The sequence below is a fragment of the Apodemus sylvaticus genome, chromosome 3 (genome assembly GCF_947179515.1).
Source record: "Apodemus sylvaticus chromosome 3, mApoSyl1.1, whole genome shotgun sequence".
NCBI lineage: Eukaryota > Metazoa > Chordata > Mammalia > Rodentia > Muridae > Apodemus > Apodemus sylvaticus.
In genome coordinates, this window is record NC_067474.1 from 131,465,249 (window position 1) to 131,488,731 (window position 23,483).

Sequence of the window (23,483 nt, forward strand, 5' to 3'; positions counted from 1 at the left end):
ATCTGAGCAGTTCTTATGGCTCTGTTGAAGTGCTAAAGATTAAGGTCTGGTAAGAGGTACCGAGTCAAGACAAGTTCTTGATATATGAATAACTAGTGAGAACATGGAAGTACATGGTATTGCCAGAGAAGTGTATATAGGGTGAAAATGAGAGCGAAGCAAACCCCTGAGATAGCACATTAGCCAAGTAGAGAAGGAAGAGTCCGAAGGAAGCTGTCTAATAGAAATAGACGCTGGTGTCTGACTGCATGCTATGTTCTACACCCATTGTCTGATACTTTGACAGAGCACTACAGACTTGGCCGGTTATAAACAGTGGAAGTCTATTTGGCTCATAGTTGAGGTGGAGGCATCGTCTGGTAAGGACCTTCCTGCTGCATCATGGGAAGGCTTCACATGATAGGAGAGTACAGAGGACACAGAAGACAAGAGCTCTACTCTTAAACCAGTGCCCTTTTGGAACAATAGCACATGGACAGTTCCCATGCCCTAATGGTCTCTTAAAGTCCCGTCTCTCAATACTGTTATAGTAGAGTTAAATCTGAGCATGGAGTTTGGGGAGGATTGAAATTCAGACATTAGTGTCTGTGCTGCTGCACTGTTATTTCCACTGGCATGTGGCAGTAGATCGCTTGGAGATAAATCTTAATTTGTTTTAAGTTTTAATACATTTGAAGTAAAATTTATTTGAGAAAATTTGAGTATGTTTAAAGGCACTTGAGTTAGAGATGCTACACTTTAAACTGTTAAATATTTCTGATAGTTTGCTTTCTAGCTGAGATGTGATATTAAGTATTAATAGACTTAATCTGAAAAAGGACTTACTTTGAAAAAAGACAAAGTATCTCTTAATGTTTATGCTGCTGTCATGTTTAAAATGATATTTGGATATATTAATTTATTAACTAATTTCATGTTATATTTAAAGTAAAAATTTAAGCCTTTATCATTTTTTATGTGTATGGTATTTTGGCTTCATGTATGTGTGTGTACCATATATGTGCAGGTCCCACAGAGGCCAAAAGAGGGCCTTATTCCTTGGAACTGGAGTTACAGATGGTTGTGAGGCCCCTGGGGCTGCTGAGAAACAACTCTTAAGTCCTCTGGAAGATCAGCCAGTGGTTGTAACCACTGAGCCATGTCTCTACACCAACGTGCTTTGTCTTCTAATGTTCCATAATGACCTGTATAAAACTTCAACTCTCTCGTACACTTGCACTGCATTTGTATTGCCCAGCCCTGGGCCAGACACTTGGCGACAGTACTACATCGTCTGACCCTTACAGCCTTCCTGAGCATTGAGTGATGATGCTTCATGCCAGTATATGGCAAAACCCAAGCCTTCACGGTACAGACACAGAGGGTCCGGGAGGGGTGACCTCCCAGAGGCCCAGATAGGTGTTTACAGTTGGGGGGTGGGCAATGAAGGGTGTGGGGAGGTAACAGGAAGGCAATTGCATATGGGTACCGAGACTTGGACCCTCCTGATGCTCGAGAGAGTTTGGGAATGCAGAGTAAGGATGGGGGTACAGCCAGTGATGGAGCGTGAATGAGGAAAGAAGAGGGTGAGAGAGCTGCGATCTGTCCAGGGCTGACTCTGAAGAAGAGAGCACAGGCAAGAGGTGTGCTGCTTCCTCACATGGCTGAGGTAGATTTGACGTGCAAGACTTTATTTGGAAAAGGCTAGCCAGGCTAAAGGTGCAGAGAGGAGAGGGAATCATTAGGAATGCCTCTAAGAGGAGGAAAGGAGATGGAAGACTGTTTTCTGCTTCGTCCGGAGAGGAGAAAAAGCAAAGATGGGGGCAGCTCCATGTCCAGCGGCTTGCTGTTGTGTGATGGGAAGCTGAGGTAATTTCAGCTGGCTCATCTTGCTTTCCATTGCTGTGGTGACAATGGCAGCTCTGGTGGTTAGAGTAAGAATGGCCTTCTGAGGCTGGTGTGTTTGGGTTCTTAGTCGTCTGGGAGTGGCACTGCTTGGGAAGGTTTAGGAGGTGTGGCCTTACTGGAGAAAGTATGTTTTAAGGTTTCAAAACCCAAGCCAGGATGGCTGGCTGGCTCTGTGAGTTCGAGGCTAGCCTGGTCTACGGACAGTTTCAGGACAGCCAGAGCTACGCAAACCCTGTCCTGAACAAAACAAAACAAATCCAAACAATCAAAAAACCCAAAGCAACTTGGGGAAGGGAAGCATTTATCTGGCTCACATCTCCTGAGTCGCAGTCCACTGACTGAGCCAGTGCAGGAGACAATAGACAAGAAGCGAAGCAGCCGCTCTGGAGGGGCCCTGTGCACTGATGGCTCTGTTTTATCAACAGGCTCCATCGCCTCTTGTACGCACTCCAGGGCCACCTGCCCAGGGATGGTACAGCCCAAGTAGGCTGGGCTCTCCCATATTAATTTATAATCAAGAAAATATTTCACAGACTCACCTATAGGCCAATCTTACAGAGGCATTTTCTCAATTCAAATGTTAAGCTAATCAACACAATTATCCCCTTGTCAACTTGCTACACAAACATATTACTTATAAATCATAACCCTTCCTTTCTTGTTCATCCCCAAGATCTCATATCAATAGTATAAAGCACATTCCAACTTTCAAAAGTCCCAATCTTTAAAAATTCAAACACTCTTAAGAGTTGTTTCTTTGAAATATCCATAGCGTCTTTAAAAATCCAAAGTATTTTATTTACTCATTCATTCATTGATTGCATTCATTCTTTCATTCGCTTTACATCCTAATTGTGCTCTGCCCCAGCCCTTCTGTCTTCCCATTCCAACTACCATTACTCCTTCCTCTTCTCCTCAGAGAAGGGGAAGCTCCCACCCCCACCCTGACCCCCACCCCTGCCTTGGGTACCACCCTACCCTGGAGCATCTAGTCACAGCAGGCCTAAGTGCATCCTCTCCCACTGAGGTCCAACTAGGTAGTCCTGTTAGGGGAAGGGAATCCAAAGGCAGGCAGCAGAGCCCCTGCTCCAATTGCTAGGGGACCCACTTGAAGACCTAGCTGAACATCTGCTCCAAATATGTAGGGAGCCTATGTCCAGCCCCCACATGCTCTTTGGTTGGTGGTTCACTCTCTGTGAACCCCATGGGCCCAGGTTAGTTGACTCTGTAGGTCTTCTTGTAGTGTCCTTGACCCCTTCAGCTCTCTCAATTCTATCCCCACTCTTCCACAAGACTCCCCACACTCTGCCTGGTGTTTGGCTATGGATCTCTGCATCTGCCTCATCTGCTGCTGGATGATGCCTCTCAGGAGATAGTTATGCTAGACTCCAGGCTGCAAGCATAGGAAAGTATCATTAATAGTGTCAAGGCTATCTTACATCCCATATCTTACATGGGACGTGTTTCAAATTAGCGAGCCATTGGTTGGCCATTCCCTCAGTCTCTGCTCCCTCTTTATCCCTGTATCTTGTATTCCTATCTTGTAGGTAGGATAGATTTTGGGTTTAAGGTTTTATGGGTGTGTTGGTGTACCCCTCCATTCACTGGAAGACCTGCCTGGTTACAGGAGGTGGCCACTTAAGTCTCCATAGCCCCTGCTGGTAGGAGTATCAGCTATGGTCACCCTCATAGACTCCCAGACCTCCCCTGTCTCAGAGATGTCCATCCATTGCCATTTTCACTCCCAGCCCTCTCCTGCACCCTCTCTCGCCATACCTGGTCCCCACCTTCAAGGCCCCTCCTCATTCCCTTCCCCATCCACCTCCAATAAGCATTACTCAATAATCTGAGTAAGATTCAGGCATCCTTCCTTGGGCTCTAACAGTCTTCTCAAAGACATCATAGCCCTGTCTATCACAGCAGTACCCCATGATCCTGGTGTCAGGTTCTATGGCTCTGAGGATGATGAGAACCAAAAGCAACTTGGAGGGAAAATGTGATTATTTGGCTTACATATCCCAAGACAGAGTTGATGAAGAGATGCCAAGGCAGGGACTGAAGCCGAGGTTGTGGCAGAGTAGTGCTTATTGATTTATTAAATGCTTTGCCCAGTTTGTTTTCTTCTATACCTCAGAACCACCTGCCCAGGTGGAGCACTGCCCCCAGTGGGCTGGACCTTCCAACATCCTTCTTTAATCAAGAAAATGTCCCACAGATTTGCCTATAAGCCAACCTTATGGAGGCATTTTCTCAATTCCTATTCCTTCTTCATGATGTATAGGTTTGTGTGAAGCTGACAAAGCAAAAAACCAACCAGCAAACATCAGGTGGCTTGGTGACTTCTGTTTTCCCTGTGAGACAAGTAGGTAAATTATTTGCTGGCAATAGGGAGGTCTGTGAGGGCTCTTGGGAAGTAAGAGAGGATTGCATCCCTTTGGTAAGTTACCGTGGGAGCTAATTTGAGGGCAGAGGAGTTAGAGGTAGTGTTGAGGGTCCAGTCAGATCAATGACATTAGTTTGTAACAGAGCCACTCTGTTCAGCAGTCTGATCCTTCTTTGCAGAGCTCAGTAGATTGGGGTAAGTGTGGAGAAAGGGGGACTTAGGTTTGTTGGGACCGAGATTTTCTGTAAGGAGTTGTGATAAAAAGAACAGGGAGTTAAAAGATAACTGTCAAGACAGCAGTTAACAAGACAGACGGAGGGATCTAAGATGAATATCAAAAAGAGGAAGGCTCAGCTGGGTGTGGACAAAGCAGGTGGGTCCTGCTGAAATGGAGGCCTATGCTGTAGGCGCAGCTCAGTGTGCCAGATGGCAGGGTGAGCAATGGGGTGTAATGGCTGTTGCTTGGAATCCCAACACCCTGGAGGCAGAGGCAGGAGGTTTGCTGCAAATTCTAGGCTATCCTGGACTATAGAGTGAGACTCTATCTGGGGGGGGGGGGGGAGTGCGGGCAGGGGGTGGGGGGGTGGGGTGGGAGTGCAGCAGGGAAAGGACTAGGGAAGTGGCCCAGTTGGGAACTGCTTGTCACACCAGCATGAGGATCTTTAGCAGTGTGAAAGCCAAGTGTGGCACTGGGCATCTATTATTTCAGGCCTGGTGGGTGGGGGGGAAGAAGACCAGGAGGTGAAGGGCATCAGGACCCCTTGAATCCATAGCAAGCTCAAGGCTAGCCTAAGTTACATGAGACTCTGACTTTAAAAAAAAAGTAGGATATTTGAATTAATGATTTTTTTAAAGAATGGGATATTGACAATTTCTAAAGTACGGCCACAGAAGTAATGGTTAAGGCTGAGTAGAAAGAATGTTGTTCTAAATAGGAATTATGAAACAAAAAGGTTGGTTGAAATACATTCAGAAAGATGTGTGGATATACACATGAATACAGACAATGAGCTTTGCTGGGTGCATATGCATGACACATAGGTACAAATGGATGTATAAGTGCATGCCTACACATATTTCAATAGTTCTCATATATAATCAGACCAAGCCATGCAGTTGTATGTACACATAACTGTCAGGAATTCCCTCTCATGCCACAGCCTGCCTAGGTGGCCTCTGTGTAGGAAAGTAAGCAGGCAGGCAGCCTTAGGAGGAGTCTGAGTTGGGCAAGCAGGCTGGTTCTCCAGTCCTATCCGGCACTTGGGGATAGGGCTGTCTAGAATCGAACAGTCAGATAAAGGCAGGGTGTAGACTGTAGCTCTACTTTCCCATTGCTGCCTGTACTCCATGTCCTGCTGTGCTTTCTGTGCCCTGAAAGGGTGAGCTTAGGGCCAGACATCTGAGGGAGAGGAGAATGAGCTTTTGTGGTCTCTCCAAGAAACACTGTCTCAGACAATCTCTGGGAGGCGATAGCAAGAGAAACTGCTGAAGGGAAGAAAGAAGTCTACGATTGAGTGTGACTTTTTCTGACCTTGGAGCATTCAGAGTCCCAATCAGTGCAGTAATAAATTAAGGGCTTATGGAAGAATAAGTTCTCGGCCTTAATGAAGTTCATTGCTGGGGGCCGGCATTGGGTCAGCAGGTCTCAGTGCTGTAGATCAGATGCTTCAGTGAGTGCCTGAGCCAGCGGGGAAGCCAGCAGTCAGGAGTGATCCAGAGCATGCTCACCAGGTTGCTGTTTGGACCTTTGTAGAAGGGGGTGAGCGGGGCCAGCGCAGCCCCCCTCTGTTAGGACTGTTGAGAAGCTCATGTGACACAAGAGCAAACCTCAAGTGAGAACAGAGATCTGAGGACCTAGAAGCCCTTCAGTGCTCTGAGATGGAAGCTTGCACTAATTGTAGACTTTTGAGTCCTATGGGCAGTACTGGGGGGGATTGTGGTCCAGGTCTTTGGGACTGTCCAAAGCAGTTCGCTGTCTGTGGCCAGTATACAGTCTGGGTTGGATACCCAAGACTTCTGGCCATCTTTGAAGAACAAGCAGGCTAAACACAGGGTGCAGGACACATAGTCCCAGGTGGGAATGAGGGCATGGTAAACACAGCTATGTGAAGCTGGCTTGTAGAGGGTGCCTGGGTTGCTTTGAGCAGCAGCTGCTGACCTGTGAGTGGGCCCTCGAGCCCAGGCCTCAGAACTCCAATTTCTGAGTTCTTTTCCCTCAGGCCACACTCTGCACTGTGTGTGCCTGGAGCTAAACTCTTGAAGTCTAGTCCAGAAGTAGAGAAGGGAAACCCCAGTGTTTAGCATCAGCTGCCAGAGCCACAGGGAATGTCTCCTTTCCTCTTGCTGCCCTGCCCCCATGGTGTAGTGCCCAGCCTGGGCTTTTCCTTTAAATATGTCTTACAGCTGTCTGAACTCTGAAATTCCTTTCACTCCTTCCCTTGCCTTGTTAACATGTGTTGCCTTTGGGGTAATCAGGGAAAAAATATTATGTCCTTTTACAATTACCGGGTTTTGGAATATTAAAATGTCTCGCTGCATCGGCACTGTTATTTTGATTGGTATTCTAACCTTTGACTAGCCCATAAAGCGCGCCGCTCCTGAAGCCAATATTGCAGGACTGAAATTTAATTCCGAAATGATTCCAGATAATAGGGAGACAGATAATATATGCATGAAGGATATTATGTTTGGACTAACTGCAGCAGGGCCAGGGCTGGGGAGCTGAATAATAGCCCAGAGTGAGTTATAATCTGTGGGACAGAAATGCCTTACTGTCAGGGCCAGGAGAGGAACTCTTAAATCAAAGGCACAGGAAACTGTGGTCACAGGATGATCATTCTGACAGGAAGAGCACTGGAGCCAAGAGGGTAGCTGTTGAGGTTTTGCCCATTCTTTCTCTTGAGCTATGTAGCAAGGTCCCGGACCATATAGCTCATTGCTATCTTAATATCTATACTTCTTTGCTTCCCCAAACACAGCAAACTTCTTGCTGCTTTTAAGATATACATAGTTGTTTACCTCTGTTTCTTCCGCTGTTCCCTTACGTTTTATTTTCTCCTCTTAGTGTATTTAGAAAACTCCTGCTCATCCTTCAGAACCCTATTATTAAGCCCTTCTATCACACACACACATATGCACACCCCTCTAGTAGAAAGGAGTTTGTCACCTCTTTCCCTATGGCTTAGAACTTTGTATAAGGTGTAACATACAATTACACATTTTGTGTTTCCTACTAACCTGTGAGGTCTTTGTGGTCTCTGTCTTCAGTGCCCAGCCCTGGACCCTAATAATAGGCATTTGAGAGTATTAACTGAATCCACGTCGAGTCAGGCTGCTGTAGACTGGTATCTGTCAGATTTTGCCAAGCAAATGGGCTTGGAGAAATTAAGCATCTTCCTTCAGGCAAACAGCCAGGAAGAGGTAAATCCTGAGTCAGGTATATGTGTCTTAGACAGGTGGGCAGGGAAGGGTTAGCAGTAAAGTGCATAGACACCCCCATCTTTCTTGATCCCTATACTATAGATTTCCTTGCATTAGGCTCTGGTCTTAGGTACTTGTAGGACTTGGGGTGTGAAGAGAATGAGACTTTGTGTTGGTGCAGTTGACCTTTGAGCAGTTACTCCACTCACAAAGACACTTCTCTGAGTTTGTAGCCAAATATCAGGAGAGTGGCTTGGAAAGGACACTCCAGTGTGCGGTGGAGAGCTGTGAGGTAGGCAGAATACGTGGAGTCTCAGAGATGTCTGAAAACATCACAGACATTGGTTTCCTTGCAGGCTTTGGGGCACAGCACTTACTGAATGTGGTGGTAGAGAAATGCACTGTGCACACCAAACTGAGAGGACTTGGCTTGGTTAGAAAGTTGTGCTGTCTGTGAGATGTGCCCTTTCTTTAGTGAGTATACTGGATCTTAGGGATGTAGAGATGTGGTTCGCAAGTTCGAGACCATCATACTAGAAATTGCTTTGGAGCCTGGTGGGTCAGACTGGGCTCTGTAATGTCACTGCCAACCAGCCTTCTGAGCTGGAGCCAGTCTCTCCCTGGACCAGTAGAAAACTGCCGGTGTAGAGTCCTGGCTCTATACTTGGTAGTTTTGGGGGTTTAGGAAAATCACTTAACTTCATCATGCCCCAGCATCCTCTCTAGAATTAGAAACGTAGTATCCTTGTCTTAGAGTTGACCTGAGACTGCTTGTCTGTTCAGGGAGAAGAGGGAGGCCTACCTGTGGGCCAGGGAGCTCTGAGATATATCAGCAATGGGCAGCCCAGGACTGCTGGGGAGAAGGCTGCATCCCTCCAGCATGGGGGATAGAGTTGGGGCATCCATTTGAGCATGTCTGTAAAGCTCTTAGAAGGATGTCACACCCTTCTGAGAGGGAGGCATGAACATACTTGAGTTGCCTAGGTACTTGATAAGCCAGCAGAGACAAGCAGGCTCCAAGAAGACAAGAGTCCAGGTGTGCAGTGGGACCTGCCCGCCCGCCTGTGGGCAGGCAGTGGGTGGGCAGGCAGGCGCTGTGGAGAAGAGCTCCCTGGCAGGTTCATCCTGGGGAAGATGGGCTCAGCACCGACCTTGCACTGTGTCACATTCAGTGCCTGGAGCAGCCATCAGCCTGCCATCTCGGGCCTGGCTGTCCAGTGGAGATAGTGTAGTATTCAGCAGATACTTGTTAACTGTCACCTTCATAGGGACCGGATACTTAACCTTTCCTGAACATTGGTGTCTATATTTGTAAAGTGGAGATAATAATTAACAAAACCAGATGTGGCTCTAAATACTGAGTATCAGCTCTTTGGGTTCCCAGCTGCCCTACAGGGAAAGGAAATGGAAGCACTGAGCACTCATACCCTTCCACAGGCAGAAATGGTGGGTGGTGGAGCAGGCACTGTAATGAAGGCCCCCACTCCAGAGCCCGTGCTCTGAATTATTTTATTGGGGGTTAGGTAGTGAGATGGTAAGTCAGGAAGAGTTTTAGCAGGGAGGCTCCTGGCGTGAGTTCTGAAGATGAGTAAGTTTTCAGGGAGCGATGGGAGGAACAGCGGGCAGGGCATGTGGGGTGTGAGACTGCTGGCCAGATGAAGGGAATACAGCAGTGATTGTCACTGGTTAGCTGTAGTGTGGGCTTGTCGCGTGTACTTTTTACCAAGAAAGGAGAGCACGAGCAAGAGCATAGCTCTAAGAAACCACCGTGCTTGTCTGTTCAGGGAGAAGAGGGAGGCCTACCTGTGGGCCAGGGAGCTCTGAGATATATCAGCAGTGGGCAGCCCGGGACTGCTGGGGAGAAGGCTGCAACCCTCCAGCATGGGGGATAGAGTTGGGGCATCCATTTGAGCATGTCTGTAAAGCTCTTAGAAGGATGTCACACCCTTCTGTGTGGGATGGGTACCTTGCCATACCAGTTGCTGGGTGCCTACCTTGTTCTGCATCTTTGGTGAGAGAGTAGGAAAGGGAGTCAGCTTAGGGTGACAGGAGTCTGTTTTTCTGTCAAGGTCCTTGCATCCTCTGCAGTGGACCTCACCCCAGAATTCTTGTAGTGTTGTCTGTGGCAAGTTACATGGGGCCCACCTCTGGTCCTGTCTGTCCCTCCTGGCTGCTGCTCTGTCTGTATCCTGTCCACTGAAGGTAGTCTCCTAGTCTAGGTCCCACAGTGAACCTTTTCCTTGGGTCCTTCAGTCCATTCTGGGTTTGTTCAGGAGCAGAGAGTAGGGAGTTCTGCTTGGTCATTTGAGGGCCTTTCTAACATAGACTTTGTATTCTAACCTTCAGGGCCAGCTACCAGAGTCCAGCATAGCTCCAAATCCATGTGTCCTGCACATTTCCTGTGGCCTAGTCCATCACTCTGAGAGACCCTGAGCCTCCTGAAGAACTGACAGTCTGAATCTGATCTGCTTTCACAGAACTAGAGGGCAGTGGGCAATCTCAGGAGCCACACAGTGTCCATACTATGGAAGAGTGACAGACTCTTTGGGAGAGGTGGGACTTGGCTGCAGGAGCATGCCAGGAGGGATCAGTGCTCCTGAACTGGCTATTAGGGAACTCAGTCACTCTGCCTTCCCCTTGGGTTTGGTTTTTGTTTTCCCTTCTTTTACTTTGTTGCTACTCTAGACCCTGAAAACTGGGGGGAGTTGTAGAAAAATCAAGGCTGGAATTTCAGGAGGCACAGTCCTACCTCCTATGTGCCTGTCATACTGTCCTGCAGGTCCCCTGCTGAAGGTAGACTTGAACATGGCCACTAGTGTTGGTACAAATGAGCACTAGTGCACTGGGTACAGGATCCTCACAGCTTCTCACCGAGGAGTGCTAGGCCCTGTCTTATGGTGCTGAAGGAGAAACTTAGGTTAGGAAGCCTGCCTGAGGTCATGTGACCAGGAAAATTTAGCTCTTTCCTTCCTTAGCTTTTGTCTTGTCACTTGCCCAGTAGCAAATACTACCCGAAGGCAGCTCTGCTATCTGTCTTGGTTTAAGCTGGATACAAATGCACAGCAGTCACCACAAAATTAGATAATCAGTAAAAGTCAGAGCATTGGAATTGGTCTCACATCCCAGTCCCTGCAGAATGATACCTGTTTAATGGGGACTTTTGAGAGTAAGGAGGTGTGCATCTGTACACATGTGTCCACACATGTGTGTTTATAAAAGTATGTCTCCCCATATGGGCATCTGTATATATTCTGATATGTGCATATACCACACAAGGATGTGTAGGGTTTGTAGTCTGTCTCCAAGTGCTGGCAATGGGTAGATGAGGTGCTTGACTCTAGAGGGCAGCATGGTGCAGTACAAAGAGGCCTGGATGAAACCTAAAGTAGAAAGCTTAAAATGGACCCTCTCTGGTGTTGCGTCACTTGCTCTGGAGGCTTTAGCTAACGAATAAAGAAGTTGGATGGAGCAGTTTCTTCTCATAGTGCCTTCTGTCCTTGCAAGTATATGTTTACAGCATCTTAGGTTCCTCCTCTTGCTAGAGCAGATAGATAGGGGAGTGATTCAGTTAGGATTACTATTAAGGGGATAAAACACCATGGCTAGAAGCAAATTGGGAAGGAAAGGGCTTATTTTACTTATACTTACGCATCACTGTTTATCATGGAAAGAAGTCTGGGCTGGAACTCAAACAGGGCAGAAACCTGGAGGCAGAAGCTGAAGCAGAGGCCGTGAACAGACTTACTGGCTTGTTCCTTAAGGCTTGCTCAGCTTGCTTTTTTTCTAGAACCCAGGCCCCTAGCCTAGGGGTGGTACCACCCACGATGACCTGGTCTCTCCCCTATCAGTCACTGACTAGGAAAAGGCTTTATAATAAGGCTTGCCTACAGCCTGATCATTCATATATATATATGTGTGTATATATATATATATATATGTATGTATGTATGTATATTTTCAGTTGAGGATTCCTCCTCTGCGGTGGCTCTAGCTTGTGCCGTGTTGACATGAACTAGCCAGCACAAGGCAGATGAGAGAAGGAAGGCCTTTTATTTCCCTGCTCTTACTTTACTTTGTAACATTGCAACTACTTCAGGGGAGGTAGGATATACCCAGGCATCTGTCATGAGGGCCAAAGGTGGTGTGGAAGTTTGGCGGATGATGGCACCTGTCAGAGTCTGAGGTGCCTGTCAGAGAGCAGAGCGCCATTAGTGTGGGCTTTCTAGGAATGTATAGGTTAGAAGCAGGTTGTCACCTGGATCCTTTGAAGGGATGGAAGGGGCAGGGAAAGGGCTCTCAGTAGTAAACATGCAAAGAGATCAGGTCTTCCTTTGGCCTTTGATCCCTTCAATTTGTCTTGTTAGTGTTTAGCTGATCTAGATGACTCCTGGAGTGGAGCTTTGGCTTTTTCCAACTTCAAGTCGGATTTTAGCAGGGTTCTGACCCATTAGCTAGCCTTCAGTCACCTCAGTTTTCAGCTGACTAGCTGGGTCCCTACAGCAGGATCAGACAGTACGGTGTAGCCAGGGTACCTTGGTGTGTTCTTAGCTCTGTGAGGACTTGTGACTTGGTTGGACCTAAGCCTTGGGTAGCAGGTGGCCTCTGTGCTGCCTGTTCAAGGACATCTGTATTTGCAGTCATCTACTAGCCATCCAGGACTCAGAAGTCATGTGTGTTAGGGCATTTGAACTCAGAGGTGAATCAGACCTGGTCTTTACCTGTACAGAGCTCCTGATCCAAAAGGAAAGATGAGAGGGGTCATAGACAGTTGGGGGTGGTGGGGGTTGCAGGTAACGGAAGTGGTGAGTACAACAGTAGAAGGTTGTGTTTACACCCTTGTGTTCTTAACAACTAATTCATGTTTAATGAAGTTCTTTACTGAGTCAAAGTTTACAAGAGGAAGAGGGGGCCTGTGAACAGGCACACAGGCTGCTTACATGGTCTGTGCCTGTTCACACTACCCTAGGTTGTCCTAATTGGAGAAGTGACACTCCTGGGAATGAACAGGCATGTGCGTATGCAGAGGTATGTGCCCTAGTGTGCATTCAGGGAGCTGTTAGTGGACTGTCTCTAGCACCATGACCACTCTCTTGGTGTTATCCCTGGCCTTGGCACCTACTTGCTTATAAGCAGGCAGGCAGGCTGCCGGCAGATCCCAGAGCAGGCCCAAGGCCTCCCCAGTGGTGTGTTTGCTGTGCCTAATTACCCGGCAGTTGTTTAACTATGCAAGCTGCATGCCTGCCTTTATTGCACTGTGATTGCTGAGCTGCCTATGGGGAGTGTCATAAAAAGATATAAAATGCCCATTATCTGTCTGAAGCCCTCCTCCTGGACTGTGGGTGTTTGTGTTTTATTTTATTTTTATGGCTCCAGGGAAGCTCTGCAGGAAGAGAAGGGAGGGATAAAAAAGGGAGGGGGAGGCCTTGTAGGGACTGGGGGTTGGGAGACTGAGGAGCCCCTACATACCACGCTCTGAAGGACTCTACTGACCAGAGCAGAGATGATAGAAGTGTCAGGTCTCAGAAGAGGGGAGAGTGCTCAGGAAATAAGACCCAATCTTTCCCTTCCCACCTTCATGCAACTCTTGCAGCTTAGTTTCTACCTCACCTCTGTGGACTCCTCCCGGCATGTAGGCCTGCTCTCTTTGGTGCAGGGCATTTCATAGAGGCTGTGGATGGTCTCTCATCCTCTCTAGCTTTATGACTCAGATTGGGTGTTTGCCTTGTAGAGCACCATGGCTTGATTTAATAAAAGGCAAAGATCATGGGCACTGCCATCTGCCTCTTCTACTCTCCTGAAGCCTTTTGTCCCTACAGCTTCAGGTGCCTTCCTGCTTGCCAAAGTAATGCTTCCTGTTTTGAGACTTAAAGAAACCCTCTAGAGCAGGAAAAGGAAGTGACCAGATAGATCATCAGTCCTGTGCCAAGCAGTTTATTTGAGGTCAAGAGGCCAGAGGTCAGAACTCAGAACCAACCTTGAAGAGCTCACACTGTATAATTGGAGTGCCAGGGTTCATGAAATGTGTCTAGAATGTCTATCAAATGATATTGAGTTCAGTGAGGCCGGCCATCCATCCATCCATCCATCCATCCATCCATCCATCCATCCATCCCATTGAACTAGTTAGGCAGTCCACCAAGCACTGAGAAAATAATGAGTGGTTTAGACAGAATCCTAGCCCTCAGTAGTTATGGAGAATGTATCTAGGGGACTGGTTGAGTGGTTAAAGTATCTGTTGCACATGCATGAAAACTGGAGTTTGGGACCCTAGGATCCATGTAAATGCTATGTGGGCCTGGTGGTTCACCAATAATATCTGACCCTTGGAGGATAGAGACAGGGAATTCCCAGAGATACTTTTCATATCAGTTAGCTCTTCTTTTGACAAAGAGACTCTGCTTCAATAAGATATCCCAAATTCAACCGTGGGCAGCTTCTACATGCATGCCAACATATGAAATGTATCCACAGACATGGTCCCAAACACACATATGCATATGCATATACACATAAGCATACCATACAGAAAAGGGGAAATGTTTTTATTCTAAGAAAAATAAACCTAAATTTTTAACCCTGGATATTGAGACCCTAAACCATGCCCTTCCAACTGTGACATGTTGTTGTTTCGTATCCATGAGCCATCTAAACCCCATAATATTCTATCTACCTTTTTTTTTTAAACTTCAAATATCTCGATGTCTACTGAATGAAGTATAAAGTCCTGATTATTAAGACTCTCCACTATACCTCCCAACTATGCCAAGATTGCCCGCATGGTATATATTCAAGCCTTAAATTTACATTTGTTCCACTTGCCTGGAAAGGCCTTTGCTAGATACCTGCCCAGCAAATTTTTGTTTATCTTCCAAAACCCTAGGACCTCTTAACCACTGAACCATCAATTTAGCCCCTCATACATTTTTAAAAGTAGTTTTTATTGAAATATAGTGCATATACTATATAGTTCACTCATTTAAGATATATAATTTGTATTTTACTGTCTGTGTAAGGCTCTATAGCCAGCTGCTATACCTAAATTGAGGATATTTTTGTCCTCCACTAGTGATCCCTTTGTATTTTCCCGTCCTTCCTGCTTGCCCGCACAGCCCGTCCATGAGCAGACTGAGCAACTTTTCATCTTCTGTGGACTTGCTTACTCTACGGAGTTCAGACATGTGGCCTTACATGATGAGCAGTTTCACATAGCATAATTTCCAAGGTTCATCCATGTTTTACAGTGTGTCAGAGTCCTCTATTGTTACTACAAAAATACATTTGGTTGCATAGATTCTTTTCTCTCTCTTTTTCTTTTTTTTTCCTTTTTTCTATTTTTGCTTTATGTCTGTGTGTATTTGCACGTCTGTATTTGCACATCTGTGTTTTACCATGTATGTGCAGTACCCACAGAGGCCAGAAGAGGGTGTCAGATCCTCTGGGATTAGTCTTACCAGTGGTTGTAAGATACCTGGTTTGGGTGTGCTGGAACCAAACTTGGGTCTTCTACAAGAGTAGCAAGTGCTCCTAACTGCTAGGCCATCTCTCTAGCCCTTATTTATATATTTTAAGGCAGGTTCTTTATAGCCCAGGCTAGCCTGGAAACCACTATGTAAACCAAAATTGTAGTTATCTTCCTGCCTTACACTCTTCTGAGTGATTGGATTACAGGCTCATGCCATTATAATCAGTCTTCATTTTCTTTACTCATTAATTATTGGGCATTTGTGTTTTTCCCACTTTTTGGCTGATGTAAATATTTTTTTGTGAATATCATGTGTAAGTTGACTTCATTCATCTCTCTGCTCTCTCTCTCTCTCTCTCTCTCTCTCTCTCTCTCTCTCTCTCTCTCTCTCTCTCTCTCTCTCTCTCTCTGTGTGTGTGTGTGTGTGTGTGTGTTGTGAGGTCCCTGAGAGTAGAAATCACTACTGTATCATCTTCACTTATTTCACAGATAGCACTTGGTTAGTGCAATAAAAACATGCATACCAGAGCATGGTGGCATATTTTTGTAATCACTTGGGAAAAAGGGAAAAAATCCTTTTTCATTCTCTTCTCCCTTCAGGGTACAATAGCAAATGGTATAATGGCACGTGGGTCCAAGCTGGAGCTTGGTTAGACACTTATCAGTGTCTTAGACCAAGTAATTTTCATTGTACTGTTGTCCTCTTGCTCCCAGATGGGTGATGTGAGAGCATCTCTGGGATGTTCCAGTGTGGCAGATATGGCTTGGGTTTAGCCAGACAGTGGATTCTGCTCCCCCCTCTCCTTCCTCCTTCTGAGGGGCTCTGGGTTATTTATACACAGAGGGTTGGATCTGGAGGAGAACTCAGGAGGGACAGTGTTGGGTTGGGTTGCCTTCTGGCTCAAGGCCAGACATACTTTATGATGGTTCAAACTCCAAGTTTCCGAGGAGGAGAAGAGGCTGCTCTGGCCATCCCAAACAGTAAGTAGCCAGTGTGGACCAGATCCATGGAACATCTAAGAGATTAGTAAAACCAATATTTCTCTTTTCTCTGTACTTACTCATTCTCATAGTTTGAGCCTGTAATTAGAATGGGGCTTTATTAGGCTAATTAGGAGGTAAGAATGATGGCAGGTGAAGATGTATCAGGGTGCTGGGCAGTAAATCCAGAGTTTTAATAGGCTTATTTCATAATCAGATGGCTTAGAAATCTGAGTGGCTGGGCCCTCCCTTTCCTTCTACTCCCACCACTCCTTGAAGTGGCCTTCACACTTTGCCGTCCTTGTCCTCCATGCTGGCACTGATGCCGGGATATGGGGGCTCAAGAAGGAGGGAGGGGACCCCACCCGGAGCCTCATTGCCTATGCACGCACCGTCCAGCCTGGCGGCATGATTACCTTGCTGAGAAATCCGTCCAGGCGCAGGGCTGCTGATAGCAATCATTGATTAAGAGGGTAATTGTCCTGAAAATTCAGATTGATCAGAAGGCAGAAATGATAACTTGTGTAACTGTGTTTAAAGCCACGTCCTGTCAATAGAAGAGACTGAGATGTATCGCGCCCAGAGGGGGGCAGAACAGATGGGTATATGCAGCAGGCGGGTGCTGCCATCCTTCTCTCAGGGCTGAGCAGGATGCTTCTTGTCAGTAACCTGGACTATTGGAGATTCAATCACTTTTATCTCCCCCTCTCTCTCAATCCAAATGCCTTTTCATATTAGGAAATTAGAATTGGCCCTGCTCATGCAAGATTTATTAGCTGTGCTGAACAGTCACACCAAAGAGTAAATGATTTTGCTTTGCTGGAGCTTTTCACACATTAGGACCCAGCTTCTCCTTCCCTGCTCTGTGACACTGGCTGCCTGGAGGAGTCAGCTCTAGGAGACACTAGGGAGCAAGGAGAAAATACTGCTTGGCTTGGTTTCTTGTCTCCCAGAGGCCCCTCTGTGTCACACTGACAGCCATCTGTGATTCCCAGCAGATCCTTTCCTGGAGTCCAGGCCTGTTCCTCTGGAAGAGCAAAGCCCCTTAGGAGGTAAGGCTCCTCCTTCAGACTTATATGACTCACCATGGAAGGAGGGGCTCCAAGGATAAGACTGTAAGTTAGACAAAGATTGGTAATAGAGGCAGAGGATAAAGGGACTGAAGCAAGCTTTCTTTCTTAGAGCCTTGGTTTGTCAGAGGTGGGGCTACATAGGATGGAGCTCCTTTCCAGGCTTGGAGAAGCCATTCAGTTACTTAGTGGGTGAGAGCTTTAAATACAGGCAGGTTAAGGCTCCAGTCACTCAGGGAAGGGAGAAGGGCCTGTGGCCATGTTTCTGGAACTGTGCTGTGACCTTAGACTTGAAGGAAGTCTGGGCCTGTATGGCCACTTGGACCCACTGCCTTGAAGGCCAAGGCACCAGTAGGCCCAGCGGGTGGTAGGGAGGACTCGTCCTCCTCACCAGGACTGTATAGTCTCTCCTCATTGCTGCTGCTCCGCAGACCCTTCTTCCCTGCTCCTTGGGCACTCGATCCCATGGAGGAGCATCAGTCTGTGTCATCCTGACACACTTGCTGTTGCAGATGTCTGATCCAGGGCCTGGCGGAAGACAAGTGTGGGGAGTCCTTTGAGGCTTTGGGGTTTCATGGCTCTACCACCTGCCCATTTCAGCATTACTCCCTTGGGCTTCTTTCTGGGTCCTGAAAAACTGGGGGTTTTGTTTGTTTTGTTTTGTTGGTTTGTTTCTTCTGAGCTGTCAAGGTATTTGAAGTGAAGGGGCAACTGGAAAAACAAAGAATTGGGGCTAGAAGTGATGGGGCTCCCAGGAATAAGTGTGCATGTGGGCAGTATCCATTTGGATCTCAAAGGAGACTTGTGTTTGAGTGACAGGATCAGAGAAAAGGAAGAGGAAGCTTGCTGAAGGGAAGTATTAGAGGGGTGTCTGCAAAACGTTCCCTATACAGTACTGTGGACCACCATTCTCTAAGCACACCGACCACCAGCTTCCTACTAAGTCTGCCTCAGGGTGTTCTTGCCACCTGTTCTCTGCCCTCAGAGAAGCCTCCAGTGTTCTAGAAGGCTGATTCTGTAGGCTGGGTTGGGCAGAACGGGGGCTGGCCTCCATTATGATGCCTTCCCCCTCCTCTTCCCCCATACTGTGAGTGCACCGAGAGCTGCTCTAAGTGCTCTAAGGAGCTAGCTACAGCCCTCCTCCGACTAGGATGGATTGTGAAGGCAGTGGATGCAGAGTGCCCCGAGAGCTTCCTGCTCTAGAGTGGTGTGACTCTGCTCCTGCCTCTGAGCCAGGCCAGCCAGCAGCAGCCTAGGAATGCTGTGTAGCACATGTTAAGTCATACGAGTGTAGGGCTGGTTAGGCTAAGCAAAGAAAGAATGGAGGTACTTAGAGCAACTCAGCCCTGGAAATAGAGGAGTCATGACAATCCCCCCACCCTACCCCACCCTGAGTGAGGGAGACATAGTCACTCCAGGGGGATGTAGCAGTGTTGCCCTCCAGACGCCGTAAGTGGGAGTGACTGGGTTACTCTTGAAGACCTTGAGTGGCATCAGGAGAGGAAGAGTCAGCGCAGAGCAAAGGGAAGTGTGCTGTATAGACATGTGCCTAAGTTCCCAGACAGAGAAGAGAGGACAGAGACAGACTGAATTATCGGACTAGAGCCTGATGAATTCATTGTCCCTGACACACTTCTCTGCCATTCTTTGGAGGTGTGGTCATACTTGTACTTTAGCAAGCCTGAGTATATTCACCATTTAGTTGGTCTGACTACTGGGGGCTAGGTGCCCAGCATTTGGACCACTTGGAGCCTTAGGGTGGCTAGATGTGTCGGACAGTGCCTTACGGATTATACCCCAGGCCTCCCCTGCTCTTGACGCTTTTTCATTATTCCAAGATAGCAGGGAAAGACTCGGACTTGGACTAAGGGAACAGCCTTGGTGAAACTTTGGGCAAGCTTGCTGCTTGCTCTCCCCTTACCAAAGCCATCCCAGGCCCACCATGCACCCAGACTCAGCCTTCTGGAAGGGCCAGGCTGGTTCTCTAGGTTTCATCAGGGAGACCAGGAAGCCAAGAGACTCATTTTCACTAGAATTTGACCTAAAGCAGGATTGGAAGGGAAGGAAAGAATTTGAACAAAAGTGCAGGCAGGAAGGAACTGTTAACAAGCCTTTCTTTCTCTTTGGGAATAGAGCAGAGCATAGCAGGGTGTAGCCGCCAGCTCTCCTCAGAGCGGCTCTCTGAGGTAGCTGCAGTCTCTAGCTGTTGCCTGCTCACGCTCTTTCCTTTTTTCCCTCTCCTCTTTCTCGGCTCTCTCTATTATGGGGACTTGCTCCAGCTCTTTCTCTCTCTTCTGTCTCTCCTTTTGTTCTCTCTTTGTCTATTTATCACACTGTGAAGGTTGAAAGAGATGTTATTAATCTGGGAGAATGAAGGCAGGATTAGTGGTATGAATCGGATTTTGAGAGGTGTAATGATAGAAAGACTCGCTCGGCTGGCGGCCTGCGTGAGCTTGATAAATGGGGAGCACTCCAGACTGACTCGCGCCTTCCTCCGCGCTGTGCGCCCTGCCCGCTGGGGCGTGCCACGCTCTCAGATCTGCCAGCCAGCCCACCCCGCTCCTACCTGAACCGGAGCAAAAAGCCAAGGGTAAAGCAGACACAAATATCTCCCATCGCACTTGGAGACATCATTGCCTTTAGCACCCTTTTCAAGTGGAGGCCTGTGGAGTTCTCAGACTGTGGGCAGAAGGAAGGGGACCCAGACTCCAGACTGGAACAGCACCTGCCTGCTTCTGGGGCCTGTAGACAGAGCTTCTGTCCTGCCTCTGAAATAGCACTCAGAGATGAAGGAGTGACAAAGCAGTCTAGACCGACCAAGTCAGATACCAAACTGTATATGGTATATGATAAGGACAACTGTTGTTGTGGGGATTGGGGCAGGCAGTTTAGAAGGGACTTGGAGGAGTGGACAAAAGCGATTAGGGAGTGAGGTAATTACCGTGGGGTAATTGTTACTTAGTTCCAGAATGGCCTTTCCTCAAATGATTTTTCTATGTCCGGTAGGCGGTTTTTTGTTTTTTAAAACAATGCCAACTAAGGATCAAACCCAGGACTTGTGCATGCCAGGCAGGTGCTGAGTTATCTCCGCAGATCACTCTGTGCCCTCTTGCTTGTTCTTTGTTATTTTCAAGCCAGCCTTGTTACCTTCCCTAGACTAGCCTCAGACTTCATTCTTCTCTGTTACTTTGTTCACATTCTTTCAGTCTTTATCTTTAGAAAAATTGTTATTTATTTATTTATTGTAGGGACGGGCACATATCATGGTACACCAGTGGAGAGAGAGGACAGCTTTTGGGAGTCTTCTCTCTCTTCCCACCTATGGGTTTTGGGTATCAAATTTATGTCATCGGACTTGGCAGCAAACACCCGTACCCAATGACTCATCTCTATGCATATCCTTTACCTTTCCACAAGGTCTCATGTAGTGTGTAGCAGAGGATGCTCTTGAACCTCTGATCCTCCTGAGTGCCGAGGTGTGTATGTCACACCACTATGCCCACTTTAGGCAGTGTTGGAGTTTGAACCCAGGGCTTCGTGTGTACATGCGTGCTAATGCTCAGCCGACTCAGCTTCGAGCCCAGCACAGTCTTTTTAGCTTTGTAATCATAAGAGCCCAACTTAGATTTTCAGCTAGTTGGTCTCTGGCCTGTTCCCAGGATCATAGGTTCAGGATTCCCTTACGCATTTACTATTCCATCTCAAGCCTATGTGGGCGTGCTCTTCCTGCCCTCATCCATCCAACAGCTTACATTTCTTCGTGGAGCTCTTACTATAACTATGAATTAAGGATCGCTGTGTTGCTTTATAGTTAGTACCTTGTCCAGTAGACTTGAATCTCTCTGAGGTCAGAACTCTGATTGCTGTATGCAGTGTATATAATTTGGCCTATGCAGGCTCTCAGTGGATGTTGACAATAGGCCAGTATGGTTCTGAAGCCTGGAACCTTCCATTCTATTACACCTGGGTAGAGGCAGACTGATTGACAAAGGGAGAGATGGTAACTAGGATGGTAGACATGTTTCAGAAAGGAGGTTCTTTGGGTCCCAACTCTGGAGGCCTCATCTGACTCCACAGGCTTCCGTTCTCCCTGAGTGAGCGATCTTCCCCAATCCCAGCTTCATCTGTATGTAGCCACTTTCTTTGGACTTTGTTGTGTCACGTTAGGACAAGTGATTTCTTTGCCTATATGGCACCTGCTGAGTACCACTGAAGGCTGCCTGGGCCCTTCCTTGTGATGCCTTTCTAGGCTTTATTCCCTCTCCAAAGTTCTCAGAGGATGCTGGCCATCACTGTTGTTTTGCAAGTGTGTTTATATGTCTTTCCTTTCGGCTCAAGGCTCCTTGAAGGCACTGACCTGGCCCACTAGACTTGGATATCTTCAGTATAAGGTTTAGCACAAAGTATTTGCTAAACCAACTAATCAAAAACCCCACTATATTAACAATCCAGACAGAGGGAGAAGGATCTGGGATGAATGCGTTGCAGCCCCTTCTGTTTCCTAGGTGTGTGCTGTGCGGGAAGGGTGGACGATGGTGGTGGCACACACTCAGGAAAGGATTATATTTTAATTTGGAAAGCACTTTAGAAACTTAAAGTGCTTTGCCTAAGTGCTCACTGCTATTAGTGTCTCCTTTTTATTAGGAAAAAGGACATGATTTTTCTCTTTTATCTTCAGCCTTGTTCAACTTCTGAGAGTCAAACTTAGCAAAATGCCTGCCCCTTACTGAGGACTAGTTACATGCCAGGTTCAAAGCTTTGGACTTGAAACACAGAATTCTGCTTTGCAGACTGGTTCTGACACCCCTGAGGGGATTGGCCCCAACAGCTCAGTATCAGGAAAGGAGGTGGGAAAGACAGGTTCTGTCATTTGACATAGTTCAAGTTCTGTCCACAGCCCTTCCCCTCTCCATCTAGGCGTGGGTGGGGAAACATAAGAACTTATTATACTGTTTAGGAGACATGAGAACAATCCAGTGGTTATCAAAACCCAGTTGTCATGTAATATGAAGAACCATTTTTCAAAGGAAGAGCTAAGAGGGAATGGCTCCAGGAAGTGTTGGGTTTGTTCCGTTGTCATCAGGGCTGGTGAGACCGAGAGACAAAGACTCACAGCTGCTGGGCCCAGTGATGTTAGCTGTCAGAGGCCAGGTCCCAGGGAAGTATGTGCAACAGCAGTGGGAGGACTCCTAGTGTGGGAGACAGACTTGCCCTGGGCCTTGCTGGTTTAAAGGAAAGATACCATCCCTCCACCCTCTCCACAGTGACAGTTTGATGCTGCAGATTCAGGTAAGAGGCCTGGAAGATTGGGCTGAGCCGTGTGGCCTATTTCCTGAGCAGCTACAAGGTAAACATCTTGATCTCAGTCTAGATTATCACTGTCAGCCCTGGACGCTGAAGGCTCTGCCCATGGCTGAGACACTGGGAGAGGAAGACTGGCTCAGCATGGTTTTGCCCTGCAGTCCGCATCTCCTAATCTGGCCCTAATCTGGAGGTAACTAAGATGGGGGAGGGGGGAAACTACATTGAGCCTGCTGCCTTAACTGGATTTCCATACCTCCTGTTGTTAATTATAGAGATGTAATAATGTGATTAGTGCACGATTAAAAAAAATCCCTGATATGATTACCATGGATTTAATATCACATGATATATCATTATATCGTTATACAGTGACAGATGTAATTGAAATACACTTATTGGAGCCGGGGGTGGTGTTTCATTCAATCTCCAGCACCCCAGGGAGGAAAGGGCTGGCTAAGAAGAAGCAGTGAGAAAGGAAATTGTAATGAAAACAAAGGAAACTCACAGTGTAGCTCTCCTCAGGCAGGTGGATCCTCTGGACTTATCTGCCATTGACAATGGCAGTGCACAGGCAGCTCTGGACAGGCTGCCTTCCTCTGCAGGGGCCCAGGCAGCGTAGCTCAGAAGCATCTTATTTTGTTTCCTTTCCATAAACTATGGTGTCCAAAGTCTCCTCTGACTCAGCAAGTTACTCCACCTGAAAGCACTCAGGACCCTAATGCTGTCAACCTGAGTTGGCAGCTGTCCTCTCAACCTTGGACCCCAGTACCAAATGCTATGGAACCTTCAGACCTTTGGTACAACCCCTGCCCTTGTTGTTGGGGGTGGCCCAGCACACAAGCAGCTATTGTGGTATAGGCAGAATGTGGTGGTGAAGTAGATGGAGAAGCTAATTATTCATGTTCTGTTGATTGGCAGAGGTAGAGGCAGTGCAGGCCCCTGAAGTGTTGTTGGTAGCCAGAGAGCACAGTGCCCC

General features: G+C 47.3%; 1 protein-coding gene across 8 annotated transcripts in view; it reads left to right on the forward strand.

Moving 5' to 3' along the window:
* Nucleotides 1–23,483, forward strand: part of Eri3 (ERI1 exoribonuclease family member 3) — a 124,859-nt gene that overhangs the window by 68,012 nt on the left and 33,364 nt on the right. Inside the window, exon 8 of one of the 8 annotated variants that reach the window (XM_052177135.1) lies at nucleotides 10,037–10,855. The exons of 6 other annotated variants lie outside the window; for them this stretch is intronic. In XM_052177135.1, the coding sequence (XP_052033095.1) occupies nucleotides 10,037–10,123 (87 nt within the window). In that variant the 3' untranslated portion in view covers nucleotides 10,124–10,855. Of the gene's footprint in view, nucleotides 1–4,168; nucleotides 4,360–10,036; nucleotides 10,856–23,483 lie in introns of those variants that run through there. One more of the 8 variants, XM_052177134.1, reaches the window with a different exon arrangement.